The sequence below is a fragment of the Asterias amurensis genome, chromosome 10 (genome assembly GCF_032118995.1).
Source record: "Asterias amurensis chromosome 10, ASM3211899v1".
NCBI lineage: Eukaryota > Metazoa > Echinodermata > Asteroidea > Forcipulatida > Asteriidae > Asterias > Asterias amurensis.
The window spans coordinates 11117562-11138608 of NC_092657.1; the positions used below are offsets into that span (position 1 = coordinate 11117562).

The following is a 21047-nucleotide window of genomic DNA, read 5'->3' on the forward strand; positions in this document are numbered from 1 at the left end:
TTATTTTGGAGAGGTTGAATGAAATAATAAAACATTGTTAGAAACGGCTCCCTCTGAAGTGACGTAGTTTTCGCGAAAGAAGTAATTTTCCAAGAATTTATTTCGAGACCTCAAGTTTAGAATTTGAGGTCTCTAAATCAAGAATCTGAAAGCACACCCTCATGTAACCAGGGTGTTTTTTCTTTCGTTGTTATCTCGCAACTTCGATGACCAATTGAGTTCAAATTGTCACAGGTTTGTTATTTTATGCATAAAATGTTAAGATACACCAAGTGAGAAGACTTGTCTTTGACAATTACCAACAGTGTCCATTGTCTTTGATACGATCGTAAGATGTGCAGTAATAATAAATAATAACCTTGTTTTGTTTGATAGCGCTCTTATTTTTACAAAAGTGATACAGAGAAAAAAAAGCAACCAATGTAATGATAATCTCTAATTGAGTTGGGGTGGTTCTGAAAAGAGCCATAGGTTTTGGGCTGCACAGTGCACCACAGCACCTTAAACCATTACATGGTGCTGTGTAAATAATCATTCATTCAAACTGATATTTATTTCCATACTTCATGAAAACAGAGTACAAACAATGTTTATAATAACGAACAATAGTTAGACCAATCACCATGTTCAGAGCTTGACATACCTTACAGGCAAAAAAATAAAATAATGAGTGCTATTCGATGCCCGCGGGTGTTAGAAAAGCACTTAATATAACAACAACTGCATCTTACCATTATTATACGCAGGGGTCGAAATTAAGTGTATTTCCATGGTAGTCAGCAGGGCTAGTGACCAATAATTTTTAGTAGCCCTGATTAGATTTTGGTAGCCCGAAAGACACATTATGTCCCGCGTCACGGCTCAAACTTTACAATACACCAATAACATAGTTCTTTATTGTTTGTGATGATGTTTTTTGCATTATTTTTCCACTAGCCTGTCGGGCTATCAAACTGGAAAAATTAGTAGCCCGGCTGTAAATCTGGTAGTCCCGGGCTAGCGGGCTAGTGGCAATTTCGACCCCTGATACGCCTTGCAAAGTACATTCAGTAGTGTGTATTTTGTAATATTCAAGCTAGTTTTAATTAAAGCTATACTTCTTTATAGCTCACCCAAACATTTGACCAAATAACAAGTCGATCTATCTCCTTTTAACCCTCAATTTTCACTGCTTCCTAAAATGTCTGCGTCAGTATTTTATAATTCTGTCTCTATCCCCCTGAAGCGGTAAAAAATTCTATCTCCCAAGTGTTGACTTTCTCAATTTATCTCTAGAGCCATCTACTACGATATCATTTCTAGTGATCAGCTTACAAAAGCTGCTACCTCTAGGATGGCATTAGAATTTCAAGAGGTTTCAGAATTCGCGCTAACGAGGCTGGGTAAGGTTTCGGATTCTTTAAAGACACTGGACACTATTGGTAAATTACTCAAAATAATTGTTAGCAAAAAAACTGAACTTGGTAAGGACCAAGAGCTGTTGATATAACACAACTCACAGGACCAACAGCTTTTTACACATGTACATTTTTGATGACATCAACAATTTTGACTGGCGATATATCGTCAGGTAAACATCGATATTGGGTGATATTGTTAAAGACAGTGGACACTATTGGTAATTGTCAAAGACTAGTCTTCACAGTTGGTGTATCTCAACGTATGCATAAAATAACAAACCTGTGAAAATTTGAGCTCAATGGGTTGTCGATGTTGCGAGATACGTAATAATGAAAGAAAAAAACACCCTTGTCACACAAAGTTGTGCGCTTTCAGATGCTTGATTTCGAGACCTCAAATTCTAAATCTGAGGTCTCGAAATCAAATGATCTGTATGAAAACAGGGCCCAATAGCCCTCTGCTTACCGCCGAATTCTGAGCTAACGATCACGATTCCCCGCTTACCTGCAAGCGCAGAATTTCTGCGCTAGCCTTGTCAGAACCCCTAGTAACACGGAGTACCACGCGCAGAAGCCAAAATTCGCCGCTCACCCCTTTAAATACACTTGCCGTAAGCAGAGAAGTTCCTGCGCCTGTAAACTTCTGGTAAGCAGATACATGAAATTGGGCCCTGGCATGTTGAGTTGGCAATTGGGGTAAAAAAGGATGATGTATTGAGGACATGAGCAATATCCATGTACTACCCGGACTACATTGAATGATTTTGTCCAGCAATTTTGCATAGAAAATATTTAGACTGACATGACTGATATGCTTTGTGCACACTGACTGCTTATATTGAACATGATGACTAGAACAAGCTAGTCGAAACGTTGAGACCAATTCAGAACTGACTCCGCGGCAGTACAGTTAATTACGATCCATAGTCCAGTCTATTTTCTGGTTAAAAAGCAGGACAGTTCTTTTCAGAACTGAAAAGTCCCCCGAACCTCTGATTATCTACTTCGCGGCAGTAGAATAAAGCAAGACAGTTCTCTAAGGACAAACTCTACCTGGCAAGTAGATACACACATGGTGTTACTGCAAACCAAAAACATACAATTATTATTATTATAAACTGACTGCCAGTTCTGCTGGCTAGTCATTGGAAAGCTTTTTTTAACTTGCCTTACGGTTTGTGTGATTCATAATAAAAACCACATGACATACTTGACAATGACTTTATCACAGATCACAGATGGCATGGTGTCCTAAGGGGCGTCTGGTTGTCTCAATCAGACATTACATTTACTCATAACACACAGGTAGACAAAATTGTGTACGTGAGCAATTTAGCTGCCCTAGTTTTCAATTTATGGCAAATTTGAACGCCCCATTTTAAAATTGTGTCTACCGCACTTGATGAGGAAACATTTCTTGGGATAATTGGTGCATACGTGTAACCATGTACATACATGTGTAGGCCTGTCCTAAGTGTATACTATCAGTAGGCTTGCCAAACCAGAGATCGTGTTCACCTTAAAGACACTGCTCACTATTGGTAATTGTCAAAGACTAGTTTTCACAGTTAATAATCTTCACATAAGCATAAAATAACAAACCTGTGAAAATTTGAGCTCATAATAATAATAATATAAAAAAAAAAAAACTACAGTGTGATTTTGTGAGTCTTAAAGGAACACGTTGCCTTGGATCGGTCAAGTTGGTCTTGGAAAAGCGTTTATAACTGTTTATAATAAAATGCATTGGTTAGAAAGATAATTTTAAGTAGAATACAATGATCCACACAAATTTACCTAAAAATTGCGTGGTTTTCCTTTTACCATGTTTACTTTGCGAACTAACACGGTGGACCATTTATGGGAGTCAAAAACTTGGCCGATCGTGTTAGTCAACGAGGTAAAAGGAAAACCACCCAATTTCGAGTGATAGTTGTGATGGATCATTGTATTCTACTTTTAAAACATCTTTCTATAATCAATGCATTTTATTAAAAAAAACGGTTACAAATGCTTTTCAAAGACCAACTCGTCCAATCCAAGGTAATTTGTTCCTGTAACCGCTCAGCCATGACACTTCCACAATGTACAGGTGAATGAATCCAATAACAAAGGGTGAAGTATGTGACTAAAGAGATAATCTATTCCTGTTATGTGGGACAGGAAACCAGGGTCCCTATAAATAAGTCCTTGATCAATGCCGTTCATCCAGGCGCTTGATCTTTTGTTCAGCAGTACCCATACATGTCATACAAAACATGTACACACCTCCTTCACAGTACAGAGGCAATGAAGGCATTTGACCCTGGTCATTGCCTTGGTGCCCCTTGAACAATTTCCTCAAGTTGTTAAGGTGCCCTTTACATGTACCAAAGAAGAAAATACACCAGCAAAATGTACAACACATTGTACATTTTTTTGTTTGTACATGCCTGGAGTAATTCACAGGGGCAACAGAGACAAAAGACCTAACTCCTTTGCTGCTATGAAGGTCGCCATCTTGTAGGCCAAACCGTATGCGCGTCTAAACGCGTACATCAAAAAAACACGCAGCACGCAATGTTCCCCGCTTTATTTATACGGCACAGGCATGCACACACACACGCACAAGCTCGAAGACGCCATCTTGTAGGGCAGATATTTGAACGGTGACATCATAAAAATACGGTCTATAGGAGACTTTTGAGATGCTGGCAGCAGTGGTCATTCATTGCAGCTCCGAGCATGGGCGAATATGCTCAGTATTGCGCGCATAGGTCTGAGCGTAGGCGCACATGCTCAGTATTTTGCTAGTACGCGTAGGTCTGAATACGCGCACTACTAGCGTGACTTGTGAAAAAGGGCCGACCAAAAGTCTCCCATAGCCCCCTCCATTGACCCAATTTCCTTGAGGTACCATGTGTACATGAACCCTTCAAGTACAATTTCAAATGGAAAAAACACCTTCTAGTCGCCCTTGCCCTTTCATAAGCGAAGCATGCGTATAATGACTGTGAGACCTAATTGCATAATCACTGTGTGTACACATCATATTGGAACAATATCTACTTTATTAAGTACTATGTAGTTTTCAAGATAAAAACCTAAGGGGAGTGCTGGTTGAGAATTTCACCATCTGCAAAAAACATTTAATGTTTAATGTACCATCATAAAGTAATACAACTGCACTCGCCCTTGCCCTGTCATAATGGAAGCATAACTGAAACCTACATTGTAACTGCAAAATGTATGCATGTTTGTACACTATACAATTGTTGTGTGCGCTGTGACGGGGTCCATGGCGTTTTGTACACCCGAGGGGGAAAATGCCACCCGAGGCGAAGCCGAGGGTGCCATTTCCCCTTTGAGGGTGTACAAAACGCCATGGACCCATGGACCCCAGTTTTGTTATACCTTTGTTTAATTGTTATTCCTCTTCTCGAAGTTCTGTTAGTTATGTTGTCAGAGAGAAGATTTGTCTTTGACAAATGCAAATAGTGTCCAGTGTCTTAATTTATTAATGTACCTTAAAGTAATAGGTACAATCCTACTGGCAAGGTGGGACATGCATTATCAATCTGTACACAGTAAAGGGAAGTGTGTATGCACACAGTACAAAGCAACTGCTTGAGTACGGTCTCAACTTTGGCATTCAACTGTGGGTTTATTTTTGAATTTGTGTAAAATATTGACGTCCTAGAGTCCTAAATGCCAAGACGTTTTTTTTTTTCCAACCATCAGAAACTGGGCTTGTTCTGAAATCACCGTTCTAATATCCAAGCTAAATTTGACATTTCGGCTGCGAGTTGACAATTGGAAATCCTGGCACTGCATAGAGCCCTTTATTGATTAAGATTAATGTCGGCAATTTCCTTTCGGTTGAGCTCCCACCGAAAATAAAGATTGGAAAATATTCCGATGCCAGTGGCTCTTTCCTTCAAAGCCTGAAGAAAAAAATTTCAGGAAAAGGGGTCACCCCCCCCCCCCATCCCTCAGACCAAAAGACTATAAAAACCATACAGCACTTTTTTAATAAAACATAAAGAAAAAGAAAATTCTGCCGGTAATTTGTTTTCAATAAAATATATTTCTCCGGCCAAATAAAATACGGAGCGGCGGAAATCTTTTCAAAAATTATATTTTCTTCGGCCAGATGAAAAATGGAACGCCGGATATCTATTTTCAATAAAATATATTTGAAAGAGCCGGAATCCCGGCAATGGCCGGAAAACTGGCATCCCTGAATAAAAGGACAATCGATTTCACCATGGAGGTAGAGAATATGATTTCACTGAGCTTGAAGATTTTTTTTTTTTCATCAAATGAATACAGCTTTTTCAGCCAAATGAATACACCACAAACTGCTTTACGCTGGAAATGTTAAATGGTAGTGTGCAATGTATGCAGTACACTTGTTTGTTTGATTGAATTGAATGATCTTCCCATCAAGGGAACTCGGCAAACTCCCAAGGGGATATAAACACCAAGCTGGCAACAGCCAATCTCTCTCATACAAACATTGGTTTAAAGACAGTGGACACTATTGGTAATTGTCAAAGACTAGCCTTCACAGTTGGTGTATCTCAACATATGCAAAAAATAACTAACCTGTGAAAATTTGAGCTCAATCGGTCATCGAAGTTGCAAGATAATAATGAAAGGAAAAAACGCCCTTGTCACATGAAGTTGCGTGCATTTAGATGGTTGATTTCGAGACCTCAAGTTCTAAATCTGAGGTCTCAAAATCAAATTCGTGGAAAATTACTTCTTTCTCAAAAACTATGGCACTTCAGAGGGAGCCATTTCTCACAATGTTTTATACCATCAACCTCTCCCCATTACTTGTAATCACGAAAGGTTTTATGCTGATAATTATTTTGAGTAATTACCAATAGTTTCCACTGCCTTAACAGTTGGTGTATCTCAACATATGCATAAAATAACAAACCTGTGAAAATTTGAGCTCAATCTTTTGCCGCAATCGCGAGATAATAATGAAAGAAAAAATACCCTTGTCACACGAAGTTGTGTGCTTTCTGATGCTTGATTTCGAGACCTCAAAACATAACTTGAGGTCTCTAAATCAAATTCGTTGAAAATTACATCTTTCTCGAAATCTATGTCACTTCAGAGGGAGCTGTTTCTCACAATGTTTTATACTATCAACCTCTCCCCATAACTCGTAATCAAGAAAGGTTTTAAGATGATAATTATTTTGAGTAATTACCAATAGTGTCCACTGCCTTTAAAGTACATAGCTCAAATAGAACCAAGAGGTATTTTATCAGACACACTCAAAGTAAATATTTAAGCACAGTTTTTGCTCAAGATAATACAGTTTTATCTCCATTGTGTGTGTGTTTAAAAATACTTCATAGCCCAATAAACCCATGATAAAAACTGAGACTGAGGGATACAGTGTATTCAAAGTCAATATTTTTTAGCACAATTTGTTTTTGTTCACGTTACACAGGTGGTTATTAAAGGATTCGGGTACTTTTTCAAAATGTCCACAGATTTACATTAAACTTACAGGGTTTGAAGATAATGATAGTGGAAAGCTTCCCTTCAAATATTACTAACTGAGGTTGTGTAGTTTTTGAGAAATGAGTAAAACAAGCCACAAAATAATTTTCGTCTACGGAAGACGAAAATTATTTTAGCATGTAAATCCCATTAACCAGTTACGATTTGATACGTTTTTACATGCTAAAACTGAGACGAAAATTATTACTTTTACTCATTTCTCAAAAACTACAGCACCCCAGTAAGTAAAATTTCACGGGAAGCTTCTACTATCATAATCTTCAAACTGTGTAAGTTTAATGTAAATCTGTGGACATTGTGTTTTATGTTAGGAAAAAGGACATATATTAGACCCAACTTCACAATACCGCTAGACTTGGCCGGTCATGAGTTGACTGACTCGGCCACTGAAACTACGTACTGGCCTCGGGTCTGTGGTCTTATGTAAAATGTTAGCCCCGATATACACATGTACATGTATGTACTGATCAATACAAACTATACTTTTTAAAGGAACACGTTGCCTTGGATCGGACGAGTTGGTCAAAACAAAAGCGTTTGTAACCGTTTTTCATATAATGCATATGGTTGGAAAGATGCTTTAAAAGTAGCATACAATGATCCACACAAGTTTGCCTCGAAATTGCGTGGTTTTCCTTCTACTGTGCGAACTATCACCGTCGGCCATTTATGGGAGTCAAAATTTTGACCCCCATAAATGGCCGACGTGTTAGTCGACGAGGTAAAAGGAAAACCACGCAATTTCGAGGCATGTTTGTGTGGATCATTGTATTCTACTTTTACATCTTTCTACCCATATGCATTTTATAAAAAACGGTTACCAACGTTTTTCAAAGACCAACTCGACCGATCCAAGGCAACGTGTTCCTTTAATGTTCACCAAATGTGGAAGCACAGCGTGCCAATTACATGTATTTTGCTGCAACCAACTTCCTGGTTGTGCAACATGGAAATAATATTTGCATTTCCGAAATTCCAATTATAGTAATGGAAACCAAAATTACAAACTAGTCACATTAAATGTATGTCAAATGTAAGTTTTCTGACACGTTTTGAATTCCTACAGGTGTTTTTGTTATTGATTACTTAGGCCGCTCTGCTTTTTTCCATGACATGGTTTTCTGAAATAAACAGATGGGAAAAGGTCGCCAAAAACAATCCCCCAAACAATTGTGTTTACTGTTGTTTCAACTGACACTTTTGTATAAATGGCCAATGTGTTTCTGAGGTTCATACAGTGTATGGTTGGGTCTTTGGGGTCAACCTTAGTACTTTCCTGAGCTCTGTTAAAAAAATCACAGGCGTATTAATTGGTTTTGAGGTTTATTTTCACAACTCGGGAGTATACAGTGCTAACACACCTGTGTATTAAAGACATGGACACTATTGGTAATTGTCAAAGACCAGTCTTCTCACTTGGTGTATCTCAACATGCATTTAAACATGAACAAACCTGTGAAAATTTGAGCTCAACTGGTCGTCGAAGTTGCAGGATAATAATAATGAAAGAAAAAACACCCTTGTCACACAAAGTTGTGCGCGTTTAGATGGTTGATTTCGAAACCTCAAATTCTAAATGTGAGGTCTCGAAATCAAATTCGCGACAAAATTACTTCTTTCTCGAAAACTATGTCACTTTAGAGGGAGCCGTTTCTCACAATATTTTATACCATCAACAGCTTCCCATGACTCGTCTCCATGAAAGGTTTTATGCTAACAAAAATTTTTAAGTAATTACCAATAGTGTCCACTGCCTTTAAAGGTGCAACCAAAACAATAATCTAAATCCCCAATGCAAATTTAATATCTCTGAAATCATTGAACTTGATTTTGAATGACCTACATAATGACAGCTTGCAATCAATACAGTGATGAACTACAAATTCACACACTCATATCAATGATTGATACTAAAATAAATATTGTATTGACACTCTTTGATTAGGGTCAGCAAATACTGTATATATGTGCTTGGTCTAGTATACGTCCAAGTTCAGTGTACAATAGACTGATTACGCGTCCAATGTTTACAAAATACTATGTGACTTACTGTATAGTGCTCTAGCCCCCCCCCCCAAAAAAAAAAAACCAACAACAACAAAAACACACAAAAAGAGTTGATTGTCTAGCCCCATGTCTCTTTTGGGGCCACATCCTTTTTTTTACTATTTTTTATTTTTTTATTTTTAATCCATCCTTTCAAACACGTTATGCTCTCGACCACATGTAACCGTCTGTTTCATACCAGCAGATACCAGCAAATCTTTTTAGTGTAATTATCCGACCCTGTTAACAAGGGTCCTCATTAGGCCTGGGCGAATTATTCGAATATCCGGTTAATGGCGAATAGGTTTTCCTATCCGTAACCGCGAATGCCTTTTTTTTCTTAACCGGATATCCGCATAGGGCGCGAATACCTATTTACAAACCGGATATTTCTGTAATTACAACCGAGTAACCGGATATTCTTTAATATCCGAATATCCGCGGACGTCGGGCGACAACTGACATGAATGTTTTCTCTGAATCCTTATGAAACTTATATTAAAACAGCATAAAACAGCATATATTAAGTATTTAACTATGCTCACCTCCGTGAAGATTTAAAACAATGACATTTCTGACGTAATTTGTTCAAAGATTACAAAAGTTTTCCTTCACGTAGAGTCAATCACGATCAAAAGAAAAAGCAAATCGCCATCTTTAAATTAGATCCGGTCATTTTTATGAATGAACCGAGTGACACTGTCTTAAACTTATATCAATCCGCCCATATGATCTCATTCACAAACGAACAGTGCCCTCTAGCGGCAAAAAAAAATATTTTTTTTATTTTTTATTTTTTATTTTTTATTAAATAGCGCCCTCTAGCGGCGAAAAAATTATTCGAATATCCGGTTAATTTCGGATAGTTGGCCAGCGGTATCCGAATAACAAAATTTCACTATTCGCCCAGCACTAGTCCTCATGCAAATAGATATCAAATAAGTTTGCGGTATTTCAAACTGAAGAACTTGTGGCCTGTTCAATTTGAAATACACTACGCTGCCATCTTGGAACAAAGAAAAAAAATAATCAATAAAAAGGCCCTCATCCTCCTCTTTGTGAAATATTTAGGAACCTCAAATGGTATTTTGTTTTATTTGGCCTAATGTGCACAACTACCATGTACCTCATCTCAGCTGATGGAAAAAGAAGTGCACAGACTACAGTGTACATTACCAATGGAGGCATCGAAAGGATTCCCCCAAGTAAACGTAAATCACTGTAAATATTGTTTACAAGTTTAGACCGGTTGAAAAGTGACCTTTGATGAGCCTTGATGATTTTTGATGAATTCATGACATGAACAGAACAGTTGTGCATAATGTATGTAGAGCTGGAATGTACTCATAATAAATAATTTCTAAAAAAGGTGTTATGTTACACATATATGTCAGTTAAAAAGCTCGAACAACACCTTGGTGCATCCGGAATAATTTTTTATAGAAGTTTGGGAGAACTACATAAATGGATAATGCAAAACCACTCGACGTTGTACAGTACATCATTCTGTGTCAATTATAAACGTTGAGTCGGTAGCCTATACGTAGAGTTCTAGGGCCTATAGACCTTGTGAATATGACGTCATTTCAGTAGGGCGCCCTTACCTAGAGGTCAAAAGGAGGTTGTTCATTGGCCAATCCTGTTCGCCGCACGTACAAATCTGTGCGTTTCGATTGTTTTGTCACCGTTTTTCCACTAAGATTGCAGCGGGATGAGGTCAATGCATAAGGTCTATAGAAGCCGATAAAGAACAAATCAAATGCAAAACCACTGTAGAATAACAGGATTTTGTGAAGGGCAGGACAAAAAAAGAGAAAAAGGTGAGTGTGTGCCTCTCTTCTGCCCAGTTAGTTTGTAGTCCCTAGTCATGACGTCATCCCCAGGTCACCACAAACTGCAGCCATAGCAACCCGTTCACGTCATCCAGTACACTAATCAGCATTTTTTTTATATATGGAACACAGAAAATGATTCTCAGCTTACAATTTTATAACAACCTTCAGACTGCAAAGCAGTGTCCATTTTCTAGCAGATTTTTTTGCACCAGACTTTGCAATGGTAGAAATTGTTAATTCATCTTGTGTGTACAGTGCGCATGATTTAAAGTCAGTGGACACGGTAATTACTCAAAATAATTATTTAGCATACATGTAAAACCTTACTTGGTAACGAGTAATAGGGAGCTGTTGATAAAGTATAAAACATTATGAGAAACGGCTCCCTCTGGAAAAAACGTAGTTTTCAAGAAAGAAGTAATTTTCAACAAATTTGATTTTGAGACCTCAGAATGAGATTTTGAGGTCTCAAAATCAAGCATATGAAAGCACACAACTTTGTGTGACGAGGGTGTTTTTCTTTCATCATAATCTCGCAATTTCGACGACCAAATGAACCCAAATTTTCACAGGTTTGTTATTTTATGCATTATAGGATACACCAAGTGAGAAGACTGGTCTTTGACAATTACCAATAGTGCCCAGTGCCTTTAATGTGTTGTTAAATGAAGGTGGTGTGTACATGCACACGTGTACCAGTGTCAAGGGAGGTAACGTGACATAGTGAGGAAATGTTGTTGGACTCAGACAGCGAATACTGCACATGATGCAGAGTACATTTACACTCCCAAAGGTTTGCAATGGATTTTGTTTTACAACATAGGGTAAAAGTGCATTGCACTGACAAGCACCAGGGGCCAATTTCATAGAGCTGCTTAAGCAAAAGATTTGCTTATAAGCACGAAAAAAGCTCACTTTTTTTACACATGTTACTGGCCAAAATTTCATGCCATATATACATATTGCTTGTGACTGGTATTTAGCTGAACATTGTTTACTTAGCATTACAACTAAGTTGAGTCTTGTCCGGTAATCTGATTTTACAAAGCAAGGATTTTTTTGCTTATAAGCAAAATTTTGTGCTTAAACAGCTACCTGAGCGGTATGTTTTCAACAGAAATTGTATTTGTACTTGTTTATAATGCACTTGTTCACCATTTTAATGTAATTTTGATATGTGTACACTTCTGAACTTTTCGTAATATCGATTAAAAAATCAGGCCCCTACCTAAAGTTTTTTTGAAAAACTAAAAACACTTCTGCCGTTGAGAGCCGGCGTCAAAGGACAATTGTGGGAGTTTGCTTTGTTATACATCCACGCTGCAACAAAGCGGCTTTATCTACTTATGACGCTTTGAGAGTGATTACGTAACGGGGCTTTTCGCAAATCTCGCAGAAAAGCTCTGGACAAGGGCATACAAAATGATTGTTTTTTTACACAATTGAAACCTATTTATAATCATATGACTCGATTTCCTTATTCATCGAAAACATTTTAAGTGGAATTCAGCAAAGTTCACGACTTGACATTTTCGTTCAAGCAGGTCTTTAAGCAGCTCTATGAAATTGGGCCCAGGCCTGATTAATAAGTTGTACTTTATGCCCCCGCTCAATGCCTGCATGCCCTTGAAATGCCTGCATGCCCTTGAAATGCCTGCATGCCCTTGAAATGCTTACATATGTACAGTCAAAATTCATAATCTCTCCTCATACAGTGTAGGGTGCCCTTTACTAAGGGAGAAATGCCTTGGTGCCCTTGCCGTTTCAAAAACGAAGCACAGGTCTGGTACTTTTAGCCATTCTAAGACTAGAGGAAAATTCATTTTAAGTAACTTTGGAATCATTTGTGTGATTCAATCATGTAATTAGAATAAAACTAACCTGTGGAAATTTATTTTCAAAAAGGTGGTGGTGTTTTTGAGATCTCAGAAAATCTGTGTTGCATGTAAGTCAACGTACACAGAAAGAATAATCCAAGATCCCCTACCCTCCCTTAAAAAAAAAAAAACATTGAGTATTCGATCACAATACTTCAAGTGTGAAAGTCTGCAGAGTGATTCTCAACAGGCAAACCCTTCAAAGAATTGATTGATTGACCAACAAAATGAATTTATGAATAAGGAAAGTATAAAATGAAGAGATTTTTGACATTGCAAAACAGTACTGAGTAGGCCTAAAGATAGGCTACTGTGTACAGTACTGAGTATTGTACAAGGTGAATGGTGAACTGTACACTAAGTAAATTCAGTGCAACTTAGGCCCCCAAAAAATAGTACCAGTTGATTTTCCCCTCCCGCATCCTTTTTTGAGGCCGCATCCATAAAAAAATTATTTAAAGAAAAAAAATCAAAAAAATAATTAATTGTCTTGTGGTGTATCATTTAACTTACTTACATGGGTACATGTATGAATCTTTAAAGAACTTGTAACTCCACATAAAGTGCTATGTAAGTGGTGACTTTGAACTGAACAATGGTGGCCAATTTGAGTTAAAATGCTTGGCAGCCACCTTTGAAAGAAATAAAAAATAAAAAGAACCTCATCCTCCTCTTTTTTGAAACACCCGGACGATCAACTAGGTTTTTTTTACTTGGCCTTAGCTCAGTTTAGTTTCCACACAGTATCAAATTGCATTTAATGGGGGAATAGAAAACTTATAATCACCTAAAATTACAAAGTGTTACTGCTTAAAGGTGGTTCCTTAATAAAATGTGGACCAGTAAAAAATACTGGCTGACCACTGACCAGTGCACAATTGAAAAAATCACTGAAAAAGTTATGGCCAAACCCTGCAATCTACATAATTATGAAATTTGCATTTTTACACAACCAAAGGTAAGGGTATAATCTGCATGCAGCCAACCATACAAGACAATCATTTGGGTTTTAACAAACTTCCTCTTATAATTTGTACAGGGTTATTATTATATCACTGGGATCTTACACAACACTGGGACTACACATGTAAACAAGAGATATACACATATGTACACTGTACATGTGTCATTCAAACCAGGGACCTACATTAATAACAAAAGAAGACAAAAGGGTCCACAGTTTCGGCAAAGGTAGAAAGTCAGTGGGAGCTGTTACAAAAAAGTTCAAAGTATTTATAAACAAAACAGGGACAATAGAAGATCGTTATAAAGGTACAACCCATCCAAAGGAAGGATGGACACAGTGGACTCAAGGACACTGTGCTATGACCTGGACACCAACCCCAAGCTCTGTCCAGGCCAGGGCTCAATTTCATAGAGCTGCATACACTGTATTAGGGACAAAACGTAGCTGAGTAGGACAAAATTATGCTTACCAGAAGGTATCCCTCAGCTTGTTTCTGCTCAGCAGAGAGTTGTTAATTTTGTTCTGCTTTGAAAAGCAGGTACAAGGCCCAATTTCATAAAGCTGTTTAAAAGCACAAGTACAAGTAGAAAAGAGTTGCCAGCCAAAATACCATGTCACATGTACAATTTGTGACTGGTATCCTGCTCGGTTCAGCTAAGCAGATGATTGTTAAGCAATATTTTCTGCTATTAAAAGCAGATGAAATTGGGCATCAGAACTGGAGTTTAGTGCACGGGATCGTGTAGTGCATTGGTCTACTCACTCAGTTTGTCATTTATCCCACTGTGACATTCTGATACAACATTCTGTTGCAGACCTTCGTTAATCAACTCGCTGCTGTACATAGGATTCTAACTGCCTCTAGCTACCAGACGATCCCAGTAGTCTAGTTGGTATGACACTGATCTAGAAATTGCAAGGGTCGTAGGTTTGAATCCCACCTGAGTATGCCTGTGATTTTTTTACACAGAACTCGGGTACGTACTGAGTATCAGTGCGTACACATATTGGTCCATACGGGTAAAACCAACATGTATTGTGGTATGCTACGAATTGAGCAGAATTTTAAGTCAGCAAAGGAAACCATCACTATGAATATTTAAACCAAAAAATCTGAAAAGGATGATCTTTGGCTGAAATTTTGATTTATAAAGTGAATACGCCCAAACTGAAAGAGTCAGCGAACTAAAATTTTGGAATATCAGTTTTGTACGATGATGTCCCCCTCTTATTTCGTTGAAGAATATTTGAGAACCCATGAAGCACAACCCCCCTAATTTGCTACAATCTTTTTTACAGGGAATGATAATAATCAATAACAACAAAAATTAAGATTCAAGGTCTTAGAAAACCAATACACAATCAGCCATGATACTTAGTCCTTGGGAAACATTTTAATTTCATTGAGTACAAGAAGGGCTGACCTTGTTTTAATCAAACAAAATCTGATTTTTCTGAGGGCAAATAAATCATTCCACTTGGGTGATTCTGTTCTCAGTCAACCTTCAAAGATTCTGCTAGGGTCGAAACATCAGGGCCCAACAGTTTGCGCTTGCGGAAGCAGGGACTTCTGTGCTTACGTCAAACGTATTTGCAGTTTAGCAGGAAATTTCAGCTTGCGCCCGTGCGTACTCCATGTGAGAGGCATTGTACGCTTACAGAGCAAGCGCAGAAATTAGGCGCTTGCTCTGTAAGCGAATGGTGATCAACATGCAGAATTCAGCGAGGTAGGAAGAGCCATCAAATTGGGGCCCAGGCCACAAAACAATTTGCTTATAAAAATACAATGTATGCAGTCTTTTTGGTTGGTTCCCCTAAGCTGTTCACGTACAATGCTCAGTTTATTTTCTCAAATTAAAATGAAAGTAACAAATGAAGCAGCGTTCTCCACTAACCATCTTAACAGTTCTGAGTTGTCAGATGGCCAAATGCCAGTTAAAGAATCGCACAACATCGGTGAACAGTATTCTCCAAAGGCCCCACACTTTGTGTATCACATACAAATAACGAACCTGTGAAAATTTAGGCTCAATCGGTCATCGGAGTCTGGAGAAAATATCGGGAAAACCCAGCCTTGTTTCCGCACGTTTCGCTGTGTCATGACATGTGTTTAAAATAAATCTGTTATTCTCGATATTGATAATTGATAATTGTTTAAAGGCCCATTCACACGAGCGCTGCAAACAAGGGTCCCGTGCGATTTCATAACATCGATGTTATGAAATCGCAAATCCACGTCGTGTGAATGCTATGTATGTTACGAAATTACCTGGGTCCCGTGTTGTTCACAACACAGATCGAGACCTCCTCCAAAAAATCCCATCGATGTTATAATCATGGGGAGCCATCTGAACCGAATGCCTGCTCGTGTGAATGGGCCTTAAGTTTTCTCAAAAAGTAAAGCATTTCATGGAATAATAATTCAAGGGAAATCTTTCACCATTACCTTCTGTAAACCCTCGGTAGTTATTTGTAAATCTGTGAACTTTTAAATTTTGTTCTGTTCAGAGTGTCCAAGCATACTCCCACCAGGGAGCTGAGATGGTTTAAGGAGTGATTTAAGGCCCAGTGACCAGGGGTAATAATGTGAAGCGCTTTGGGACGCCCTCCGGGTGTGAAAAGCGCTTTATAAAAACGGGTTGTTATTATTAATGGCTTTAAAACACCTGAGGACCAGTCAGAACTCTTTCCAAGTGGTCCATTTGGCTATGTAGTTCAGTGTAGGAAAGCATCCCTATTTCATTTAAATGTGGACGAAGCTGGTAGGCTTGTGTTTGCTAACAGGTCCTGCTGGCTAATTACTGATAAAGGTAAGGGCAAGCCCTTTCATGCCTGAATGCACAATATCAAATGTAAAACTGTCACTCACTCAGAAAAAATCACACGCATTCAGTCTTTTAAAAATTGTTTTAGGGATGTTTTGGTCGATGCAAAATGTTGTGCTTGTACAAAACTAGTAGCCCAGTCGAGATAAAGTTCATGACTTTATGAACTTTCAAGAACGTTCATGATCAGTTCAGGAACATCCGTTTTTAAAGGAACACGTTGCCTTGGATCGGTCGAGTTGGTCTTTGAAAAGCGTTTGTAACCGTTTTTATAAAATACATATGGGTAGAAAGATGTTGTAAAAGTAAAATACAATGATCCACACAAACATGCCTCGAAATTGCGTGGTTTTCCAAAATTCTTCCTTTTACCTCGTCGACTAACACGTCGGCCATTTATGGGGGTCAAAATTTTGACCCCCATAAATGGCCGACCATGTTAGTTCGCACAGTAGAAGGAAAACCACGCAATTTCGAGGCAAACTTGTGTGGATCATTGTATTCTACTTTTAAAACATCTTTCCAACCATGCATTTTATAAAAACGGTTACAAACGCTTTTGTTTTGACCAACTCGTCCGATCCAAGGCAACGTGTTCCTTTAACTGTTCATCACAGCAGTTCATGAACCAAGTACATGAACGGTTCACCTTTCAATTAATGAACATTTGGTGGACTTTTATGAACTTCATGATCACTCCATGATTATTCATCAACAGTTCCTAGAATGTTCAATCACAGGAGTTTTTGAACCAAGTTCATGAACTGTTTACCCATTCAATTAATGAACGTTTTGATGAATTTTCATGAAAGACCGTCTCAACTTATAAACTTCTTGCCATCCTTACAAATACCACACACACACCTGACACCTGACACAGGAAATTACGCTCAGCTGATCAATCAAACAACATGTTTCTAAAGGATGGTACTCTCGGTGAACATGCCCTACTTTCTCATTCATTAATTTACATTCAATTCAAGTAATCAAATAAATTTAAGGGCAAAACAGTGCGGAGACTTTCTGCAACAAGGAATTGCTTCATGTACATTGTTCCACTGGACAAGGAAAAAGGAAACCAATCAGAGAGTGCCAGTGTAAGATATTCAGACTGATATAAGCTTCCTGTCCACCATCTTGGTCATGTTCCCAGATCGAGTAACAGTAATGGAACCCAATTTTGATTGTCAAACAAGAAAACCAGACTACTTTCCCTCTCCACCTTGGTTTGACCACGGCGAGTTAAATCCCAAAAAATTGAGATGGCCGAACCATTTTGTACAAAATACAACAACATTTCAGCTTGACTATTGTTGATCTACTGTACCTACATAAATGATTACATAACTAAACTTCAACACCCATCCCAAATCCATCCCCCCCCCCCCCCCCCCCCCCCCCGCCCAGTTTCAGTTTCAGAAATGATTTGTGACAACCATGTCTGTACTATTGAACAATGGATAATATTTTGTGTAAAACTTTCTGAACTGTGTAACCTGACTGACTTCTTCTTTACAGGAACACGTTGCCTTGGATCGGTCGAGTTGGTCTACATGTACAAAAAGCGTTTGTAACCGTTTTTTTAATATAAATTGCATATGGTTGGAAAGATGTTTTAAAAGTAGAATACAATGATCCACACAAGTTTGCCTCGAAATTGCATGGTTTTCCTGTTACTGTGCGAACTAACACGGTCGGCCATTTATGGGAGTCAAAATTTTGACTCCCATAAATGGCCGACCGTGTTAGTCGACGAGGTAAAAGGAAAACCGTGCAATTTCGAGGCATGTTTGTGTGGATCATTGTATTCTACTTTTACAACATCTTTCTACCCATATATGCATTTTATAAAAAACGGTTACAAATGCTTATCAAAGACCAACTCGACCGATCCAAGGCAATGTGTTCCTTTAAAGCCATTAGACCCTTTCCGTAAACAGTATTTTCCAAGGCCCACACTTCGTGTATCACAACTTCTATATAAAATAACATACCTGTGGAAATTTAGGCTCAATCGATCACCGGAGTCGGGAGAAAATAACGAGAAAACCCATCCTTGTATCCGCACGTTTCGCAGTGTCATGTGACATGTGCTTAAAATAAATCTGTAATTCTCGCTATCGAGAATTTATATTGTTTTTACTGTTTTCTCAAAAAGTAAAGCATTTCATGGACTAATATTTCAAGAGAAGTCTTTCACCATTACCTTCTGTAAACCCTGTTAGTTATTTGTAAATCTGTGAACTTTTATTTTTTTTTCGGGACCGAAAGGGTCCAATGGCTTTAATAGAGTGAGTCAGATACAAGTCCCTGCACAGTTCGGAAAGTGATCAGTGATAGGGGATGTGGTCCTACTCCTAGTCCGTGCAATGTTTGCAAAGCAGACTGTAGAGTGTAGGATAACAGTAACTTAATTATTAACAACACAGTATCACTGTCAGTAAGAAACATCAGTGCGATAATCACTTTTCAAAACATGTACACTACAGTTACGATACCATGTTCAAATGTACTTCCACTTCGGTATGTTCATGTTGATAACTTGGTAGGGTCCATTACATAGGTTTCTGGAGGTAAATTAACCGATTATGCCATTCAGGTTTTGATGGGTTTTTAATAGAGTACTCCTAGAACTATTTTGGTTTGATCCGCTATCGTTCGCGGAGATGATTGCAGAACGACAAAACCAAAATAGTTCTAGGAGTAGGTTTGAAATATATATACCTTTGATTGATTGGCGATTGTAACCAAAATGAATAGCCACACTCCCATAGTTTTGATAAATTCACGGTCCATATTGTTCCTCTGGACTAGGCTGGAGTCACAGCTCCACAGCAGAACTGACGTTTAATATTTCAACAAACCAGGAACTGTCAACTCAATATGGCACCCTTAGTAAAATTGAAACAGAATGATTTTGGAAAAGATTCCTTAGACCGTAGCTAGCGTATCCTGCCACAACTTTTTCACTTGTTAAGTTTTAAGTTGTTATGTATGAATTAAAAATAGTAATTCTAAATTATACTAAAATATTGAGATAATTAATATTAGTCCTAATAATTATTCCTTTTTGTTAAAGTGAGTATTCAACTCGTGGCATGATAGTAACAAAAAGTTTTCCTGTCAAACAGCAGAAGTTTACACCTTCGCTAATTTTATCACGAAACTGGTGCTATCGCATTTAAAGGCCATTGGCCAACTCACCGGTAGAGATTTGCCGTTCCTCCGGGAATGTTGAGAACGAAACCGTCTTCTTCCGTGAACGCCTCCTCGTCGTATCCTTGATCAAACTCGACCTCCGAGGCAAAGTATGGTCCGAAGATTCAGAGCCATCGTCTCCGGAAGATACGGAGCCATTTGACTCTTTCACGGCAGTCAGGGGCTGGAAACAATCCGAGTTGTCGAGGGGACTTTCCAGCGATTCCGGCAAACATTCTGCCGTGGCCATTTTCTTTGAGCCACACTCACCACACACACATTGCATGCAGTATGTTAGGCTAGCTGCTGGTACTATTTTGGTACAGTATGTTTACGCACTGACAGCTGTCAGTCGTTCGTTTTGATGGTCATTTTGTTTTGAGAGCCCCGGTCGGTTTGGGTACCAGGCTATGGGAAATGGCAAAGCCGCCAACAGAGGGCGGTAGAATGAATATTATAACTTACATTATTTTTTTTTCTCTCTCCCAATAAACTCAACTATTTAATTGAAAATGAGTTATTGACTTTTGGAGGTCACTCCTTCGAAAAAAAAGTGTGCAGGGTTTCTCTAAATATTTTATTAATTCTTTTTTATTTTATTTTTATTGTCCTTTCTCATGTTGTTGTGTATGTTTTTTGGCAAGTTCTTGCTGTATTTTTATCCAAATAAAAAATTAATCAATCTAATTGTTTTGGTTTTTTTCCCGATTTCGGTGATCCGTTTTTTTCAAGGAAACAACAACACAAACATTCTTATGCTATGGGATCATTCGTGCACCTTTATGTAATCGATTACGGTTGGGGCAACCAAAATAAACGATCACTATCTTATCTTCTTTCTTTTCTTCTTCTTCTTTGTTTTGGGGGAGGGGGTGCTTCAAATTGTTTTCTCTCTGCATGCTAGACCTATAATATTAATTAAACGAACGAAGTTGGGCCTATCGATCTGAGAAAAATAATGCACTAAGCTTTAAATTGTAATGTGTACCCGATTTGTTTCGTTATTCCTTAAACATTGACTTCATCCTGCACTTCATCAGCGCTGCACTCCATTGACAAAGCAACAAAATAGTTGTTTCAAATTACGTCATCATGCAGATTCTTGTTTCGGGGGAAAATTCGATCAAAATAACCCCATGCTCTAAGGCAGTGGACACTATTGGTAATATTGTCAAAGACTAGCCTTCACAGTTCGTGTATCTCAACAATATGTTATGCATTAATAAACAAACCTGTGAAAATTTTACCTCCATCGGTCATCGAAGTTGCGAGGTAATGATGAAAGAAAAATAACCTTTGTCACACGAAGTTGTGTGCGTTTAGATGGTTGATTTCGAGACCTCAAGTTCTAAATCTGAGGTCTCGAAATCAAA

The 21047-nt window shown here is 38.2% G+C and overlaps 1 protein-coding gene across 1 annotated transcript in view; it reads right to left on the minus strand.

The window, feature by feature from the left end:
• The window catches only part of LOC139942859 (inactive phospholipase C-like protein 2), a 204121-nt gene extending 184167 nt beyond the window's left edge, over positions 1-19954 (minus strand). Inside the window, exon 1 of the mRNA XM_071939649.1 lies at positions 19681-19954. Coding sequence (XP_071795750.1) covers positions 19681-19924 — 244 coding nt within the window. The 5' untranslated portion in view covers positions 19925-19954. The remainder of the gene's footprint in view (positions 1-19680) is intronic.
• Between the last annotated feature and the right edge of the window lie 1093 nt (positions 19955-21047).